This window comes from Cynara cardunculus, unplaced genomic scaffold, assembly GCF_001531365.2.
Source record: "Cynara cardunculus var. scolymus isolate 2C unplaced genomic scaffold, CcrdV1 Un_Scaffold_311, whole genome shotgun sequence".
Taxonomy (NCBI): Eukaryota; Viridiplantae; Streptophyta; class Magnoliopsida; order Asterales; family Asteraceae; genus Cynara; species Cynara cardunculus.
The window spans coordinates 137,365-145,292 of NW_020200570.1; the positions used below are offsets into that span (position 1 = coordinate 137,365).

The 7,928-nt window shown below is 32.3% G+C and overlaps 1 protein-coding gene across 1 annotated transcript; it reads right to left on the reverse strand.

The window, feature by feature from the left end:
- Positions 1-2,573: 2,573 nt before the first annotated feature.
- Positions 2,574-6,462, reverse strand: LOC112501593 (probable purine permease 5). Its single transcript, XM_025105265.1, has 2 exons — positions 6,307-6,462; positions 2,574-3,862 (listed from the first exon to the last, which is right to left on the reverse strand). The coding sequence occupies exons 1-2, from the start codon at positions 6,329-6,331 to the stop codon at positions 2,790-2,792; spliced, it is 1,098 nt and encodes a 365-aa protein (XP_024961033.1). The 5' UTR covers positions 6,332-6,462; the 3' UTR covers positions 2,574-2,789.
- Between the last annotated feature and the right edge of the window lie 1,466 nt (positions 6,463-7,928).

Below are 7,928 nucleotides of genomic sequence, written 5' to 3' on the forward strand. Positions count from 1 at the left end.
AAGGGTTTTTCGTGAGACCTGTAAGACCAATTTATGTTCATTGATCAACTTTATAAGCTAATGATTTAATTGTCTAAAGTTGCACGGTGACAATTTTGTGATTATTGAGAAGTCTCGTGGCAATTTTGTAATTATGAATATTCATATTGTAGATCTAATCCAAGGGTTGAGAATTGATCTTACGGGTCTCATGAAAAACCCTTGATCTCACATGATTCTAAGTCTATATATATATATATATATATATATATATATATACTATCTTATAAAACAAATTTAACAAAAGTCTTAAAGTCTTAAAATAGTAAATGACCAATATACCCTTTATATCACTTTTTCACCCCCTCCTCTCCTCACATACACTCCCCTCTCACAACCCAATTTTTTTTAAATTATAATTTTAAATTTACACTTTATATACTATAATTAGTTAATTAATTTACTTTACGTCCTTTACTTTTAAATGTTTCATTTTAAACCTTTATCAAATTAATATACATAATCGTATATCAATTAAGACATGTTTAAAAAATACAATTTTATTTTAACAAGTTACACCATTATAATCGTCTCGTTAATACATTCGAAATGAGTCGAATATTGAATAGTTTTTAACTTAATTATATTATTATATATTATATATATTGTGAAAAAATATTTTTAATATTTACGATTTATACTTTTATAGTTATTTGTTTATATATATACTATATATTTTGGAGTTAGGCTGTCCAAATTGCACTGTATAATATATTCTGAATTAATATGTTCTTGGTTTTTTTTTTATAAATATATATATACATGTATTAATTCAACCTTAATCTGAGTTTCTGAACAAGAAAGAGAGTAAGCAGTTGAAATTTCATTCTAAAACTCATCTTTTTTTGGTCTTTTCATGGCTTATGATCTGTCAAATTTGTAGTTTTCTTTATTGGTTTTGAGTGTTTATCTTAAAACTCAAGTTTCTTGGTTCTTTGCTCTTGGTGTAAATCGAACACATTTGTGCAGTCGTTTAAATATGTTGGATTTTAAACTGTCATACAATTTTTTTTCATCGATAGTCTGTAATTGGAACCATAACTCTTATTTATTCAAATTGTATTAATATGTAAATACCAAGTATAACATATATCATCGTTAAATCTTATCTTATAAAACCAGTGGAACTTCAAAATCGTTAAAATTCATGGCTCCCGTCGCATTGCGCGGATACACAACTAGTATATATACATACACACCCACTCCCACGCACAGAAAGAAATGGATTCTCCTCCCGACATGGTTGAAATTTTCTATTACATAATAAATCAACCGTTTTTTCTACAAAAAGAAGACACATTTTTCAACATTCTTTGATTTCAAATATAAATCATCAATCATGTAAAACCTCGAATAAAATAAAAAAAGATAACCGCCCATTGTTATCATAGCGATGACCATCACATTGTTTTTGTACATTTTTGTCCCATTTTGATCTTATTACTTCCCTCTTGATTCCCTTTGCCTTCTTTTTCTGTTGATTTTAAGACACTGTTTTTTGTCTTGATTTCATACCAACACGTATTTATTTGAAATTAAATAAATAACTGTTGGTTGGGTTTTTGTCTGTAGTAATACTTGAAAACTTATTCTTCTTCTTTGTGTAACATTTTGTCAAATATATTGATGCAAGTAATTAAAAGTTATCTTATTGTTGTTACTTCTGCTCTGATTTGTTTCCAGTTTTGTAACAAATGATATGGATTCGCTATAAAAATGACAGCTTTTAAAACATGTTTGAGAATCGGCTTTAAAAAGCAATTGTTTGCATGCAACATTACCATTACCAAGCTATTCGAGCTGCAACCAATATAGATTGTTAGTGTTGGCACGAACATGTGCAAGATTCTACTACGAGCTAATTAAAACCCACTTTCCGAAGATGTAACCATGTAAACGGTATAACTGGTTTCGGTCCCTAGCCTAAATGTACAACTAATATGGACTGGTATAACCACCCTCAAAGTCGTCGGTATGTTGACCAGTGGGCAATCGTTTTTACGCAAAAAGTCAATTCGAACCAATCAACCTTAACTAGTATTTGATAAATGATAACCTATCCCTTAACCTGTCACTAATTTTTTTTAGAAGGTCGTGCTCCTGATTAGAGCTCATTTAAGTTCATTTATCTAAAGGAACCAAAATGATAAATAGAATCCGTAATAGTTGTTTGTTTACCTCTTAATAGTTCCATTAAGAGGCAACATCTGAATCGTTAAGAGGTGAATCTTGTTTGGCAAAATAAAAGTCTGTCTCTTAATGGTTCTAAAACCCTCTGAATGATTTTGTATCTTGGATCTCCCTTAACCATTAAGAGCCCTAATTTCATTGTATACAATTACCAAACAATTATATTTCATTTTGCACTATATCATGAGAGCCTCTTAATCATTCTGACCACTTAATCATTTTGCACCAAACCATTCAGCAATTGCCAAACAGCCCCCATGGATTTAATTAAAATCTCGTATATAGATTTACGAAATGATATAAAGAATGTTTTATATATAGCATGCAGCAAATAGAACAGAAAATGAAAGAACACAAATAAGCCCTCATAACAGGTAAGCCTTAATAACAACTTCATGTTTTAGGACAAACGAATTTACACGCATGTTCCTAAAGAGAGACGGTCACAACCCTTCGGCTCTTGACACTCGATTGGTACATCGGACGAATGCCACAAGCCGTAGTAGGATCTGAACCCAGTAATAACTAGAATGGGGGCAAGAATATATATAACAAGACTATTAACTAGAAGATGGTGAAGGAACTGGACTTGCAGGGTAACTAGCAAATATATAGCATGTGAACCCCCAGAAGGTAGCGATGAGCGATAAAATCTTGAAACCGCTCATAGGATCATGCATAAGTATGACCGCCGCAATGCTTGTGATTGGCACCCGTATTGAGTTAAGGACACCGGCTAGCACAGTGGATGATAGATATAACACAGCGGTTGAACCCAAAACTCCCAACTGAAAAGTAATGATACCCCATATGATAACATTGTAATATGCACTTGCCCCACCTATAAATCCTTTTGCTTCGGAACTCATCCCGTTAAAATCGTTGTTTACCACAACCCCGATTGTGGTAAATAGAAAGGCAAAGAAGGAAACCATCACTTGTTGCTCCAGGACTACATGAAACGATTTTCCTTCTAAGAGTTTTATAAAAACAAGCTCAGAAAGAGCAAAGATTAGGCCATGAAGAGCTGATCCCACAATGTCCCATATGAAACCAATCGTATATTGAGCGTCGGTTATGTATCCAAATCTGTCGGAATCCGAGTCCAAAGCAATGATAACCATAGCTACTGTAATAACCACAATGGCGTTTATGGTTGAGAGATTAATCTTGTTTTTGACTATAAGATACCCAAAAATTGCAGAAAAAACGAGGACTGTGGAGGCCAGGAGGGAGGCAGTTGAGGCCGGGAGATAGGCGTAGGCGTATGCATACATAAGATTATCGGCAGCACTTAAGAAACCCAAACCGATGTAAGAAAGAGCGAGTTTTAAGTTTAGGGGAGTTGGGGTGGCTTTTGAGAAGAAGTACATAGGGAGTAAGATAAGAAGAGGAATAGGCCACCCAGCAACCGATACCCATGAAATGATCCATTTGCTTTTGCCACCATTAGAAAAGTAGAGTCGAGAAAGAAGGCTAGAAGCAGGGAAAGCGATAAGCATTCCTGCACTACTCAGAAGTAAAAGAATCCAGTATGAGATAGGGTTGCTCTTATATGCCTCCTGAACCATGTTCTTGTAAGCAGATATTTTGTCATGGAATGATTTTGGTGGTACCTCCTCCATTCTTTCTCCTATAATACATGGATGGTCATAACATAAACCAGTTAACACTTCAAGAATCGAAAGCATGTTAGAAAAACATATGAATCATTCAAATACAAAAGTGGATATTTATTCAATTAATTTGTTTTAGGCCAATGCCATGAATTTAGTTATCCTACTGATGTTGCTGCTTGCTTCCCTGTATAAGAGTTTTCGTGTACTAAATTTTGGTTAACTATGCTATATTCCCAAATGAAGTYTCACTTAAGAAGCCTATTATAACGAATTAAGTAAACTATATATGAGTCAAACCTTCATGAAGGCCTGTGGCTCCATAGATTAGAATCTAGGAAGTAAGTTTATATACATTAAGCAGTCTCATGGACACCAAGAGTATGGGGCCCCTGTTAAGGCACCCTTGTCATTGAGTCACCTCAGGGGCGATGAATCCCAATTCCCAATAGAACATTTTGCGAGATGTCTCATTGTCTGCTTCTCACAAACCAGAGATTCATGTTAAACTTTTGGGGGAAAAATTGCAAAAAATAGCAATCTACTTTCATAAATTTCTTTATTATAGCATTGTACTTTCGGTTTTTCTTATTACATCAATGTACTTTCAAATTATTTTTTATTAGGACATTGTACTTTGGAAAAATTTACCCATTATAGCATTGGGTAACCTTTTGATTTAAATTTACCTATTATACTAGGTTTACAAGCCATCTCATTGTCCACGTAGGCTGTCCACATGTACTATAGTGATGTGACTTTCTTACTACATCATTGTACTTTCAAAATTATTTTATTATAACATCTACTAGTTCTTATTAAACATTGTATTTTTAATTTTAATATTTAGATATTTTACATGTTTTTTTAATAAATGTATTAAATGAATTAAAAAATTCTAAATTATTCATTAATATACCAATATCAATAAAACTAGTGGAACACAACTTATCTCGTTAATATTTTTAATAAAATATATGTTTTTTGAAAATAGGAAAATAAGAATTGTTCTTTTTTTACCAAAAAATATTATCTTTACTTGACGAATATATTATATTTGTTTAAAAACTTTTTACTTGACGTATAAATATATTAAATTAATTAGATTTTTTTGAAGTATTTATTAATATAAYAATATTAAAAAATTGTAGATAACAATTTATTTCGTTAATATTTTAAAGAGAACTTTAAAAGATATGAATTTATTTGAACAACATAAAATAGGAAAAGTTGTCTTTTTTACAAATAAAATATATCTCGAAAATAATGTTGCATATTTATTTAATAAATATTTTACTYTAARAATATTTAATTTAAATGCAACTTAATAAGAAAAAGTAAAAAAAAATTAAATGTTTTTTTAGATAATAGCAATGAAAAATGAAAATCACTAATAATAATTTGAAATATGTTTTTAATTTAATTTTAGTTAAGTCATCAAAATGATATGTCATCCATATCACCTCATTAAAGCCACACAAGCAAAAAAGTCAAAGAATTAACCGATTTAAAAGGTAACAGATTACCCATTACTATTATAGCTTTGTATACATATCAAGGACTAGTTTTGTAATCAGTGTATAGTTGAGATAGGTACTGTATTTGACGCTCTTGTTTCCTTGTACTGTATTTGACGCTCTTTCTTCAGTCCATGATGAGAAAACCCTGTCATCTTCTCTATCAATGGCTTCTTGAACCCACTGTTTGTATCATGTATCTTAGCCAACATCTAATCTATACTCTCCTCCTCTATGTCTACCACTCTAGGGACTTGACATTTTGGGCCTGTAGTCCCCTCTGGACTTGGGACAATCTGTGTCCATGTCACCTCTCTTGGAGGGGGCATGTTGGAATCCCACAATGGCTGGACTTAGACCATTTCTTCTTCATATATGTTAGAAAAAGAGATCTAGTCTTTGTGGAGAGTATTCGTTCCACATATTCTCACAGAGAGGATGAACTTCACATAGCTGGTCCAAAAAAACCACCCTCAAAGGTCAAAATTGTAACCATTGTCATCAAACTTACCAACTAGACTCACGCACACATATAACGACTTCATTAATCATTAGTCTATTCAAGAGGGAAAAAACCTCCAGTTTTATGCTAAATTACACTCTTAAAATGAAGAACCCACATGATGTTGCTGTAAATTTCGAAATGACTACAAAGTTCAACAGGCTTGCCAATTTTTTCTCGAAAAACTTAAACTTCTCAATTTATATCGAGTCCAGTTATCCGATTTCAATTGTAAGCACAAGCACCAAAAGCAGAAGGATATATCAAAGTAAACTGCAACACACTTCGTTATCCTTGTTTAAATTTGAAAGAAGAACTTAGCAAAAGGAAAAGGCTCAAACACTCGGAATCACGGCGTTGCAGAATAGAGTTTAAACTACATATGCTAACGAATCGATCAAAGTTATAGGACAGATGAACTTCAAAGCTGAAATTGACAAACCTAGTTCAAGCAACGGCTGATGCATCGATTCGACGGCCGAATTATGATTCACCGATGTATCTCCGTCGACGGAACGGTGACTAGGTACAATTCATTCACCTGCACGATCCGTGGGTGGTAGGATTTAATCAGATATTGTTGTGGCCTAAAACTCCCACCATAAAAAAGCAAATCATTAATTTATACTAAACCCCCTCGAAATCCATTTAACACATTTATTCCCTTATTAAATTTTAGAATATAAATTTGGTAGGTGTGGTTAGTGGTAAAACCCTAACACATGTGTTAACACATTTAACACATTTATTCGCATATTAAATTTTAGAATATAAATTTGGTAGGTGTGGTTAGTGGTAAAACCCTAGCCAACCCGATCAATCAACCCAACCCAACTCAACAAAAAATAACTCAATTTAAAGTAACTTTGATTTCTAATCGGGTTGTAAAATTGTTAAACCGTAGGTATTGAATTGATATTAGGTTACTATTATTTGAACTCAACTCAACCCGATGAACCTGATATCCTTTTATTTTTTGGATTTAATATGATTGTTGAATTTTTATTAATATGTACATTAGACAATTACATTATCATGTATGCTCTTCATATACACATATTTTCAATCTATTCGCATATATGTTCAGTAAATGTGAACATATATAAATTGAGAAAAATAACGGAATGTGATATACGTAAGAAGTATGGATAAGTTGTAATAAATTGTTGATGATGAAAAAGAAGTTATGAGTAGAGAAATAACATATTCCAGGTTAGATGAATATTTTAATGTACCAAAGTATCAACCCGACCAACTGGTACGGGTTGGGTTGGGTTAAGATTTTTCAAACCGCAAATATTGGGTTGGGTTATTCAAATGTCTTCGACCCAATCAACCCAATCCATGAACACCCCTAGGTGTGGTTTGTTAAAAATAATATTTTTCAATCCTTCGTTATTGTGATTTATAAAAATGTTTTCAATTTGATCTCTCATTATAAGGCTTTAAAAGTTTTTGTTAAATAAAGGGGTATCTTTTTTTTTTTTGTCCTTTACGACAATAAAAAACCACATGGTCCAAAATCAAAAAATTGATTTTAATCATATAAAAAGACAAAAAAGAATGATGATGTCTCACATTTAACTGAGTTCTTTTAACAACTGTTAAAGAAAAGAACCAAATCCAGACATTTTTTTTCAAATTACAATGATCATCTTGTAATTTAACACTGCAAAGACAAAAAGTGTTATTTTTGACAAACCACACAGACCAAATTTGTAATTACCCCTAAATTCTAATTCTACTTTAATTGGGTTTTTCACCATGTTTTATTTGGTCCAAATAAGAACCGGTTCTATTCTAAATTTTTTCTTTCAAAAAATAGGGATTGATCGGTTCGGGCCGATCCTCGGTAACAATATCAAATAAAAACAGGTTCAAGTTTGAATCATGTAGGAGATGGACTTTGAACCCTCTACTAGCCTCAATTGCTAAATCAACTTAACTACAAGGGTGGTGCTTGATTGATTTGAGTTTGACTTCAGAGGTCAAAAGTATCAAGAGGTCTCAGGTTCAAATCCAATGAGGAATAAAAATCCCCTTGTGGCCACGCAGGTTCAAATG

Coding starts and splice junctions, on each gene's coding strand:
- LOC112501593 (XM_025105265.1), bottom strand. CDS start 6,331: ATGCATCAGCCGTTGCTTGAACTAG. Junction 3,863..6,306: donor TCAGCCGTTGCTTGAACTAG/GTTTGTCAATTT, acceptor CATGTATTATAG/GAGAAAGAATGGAGGAGGTA.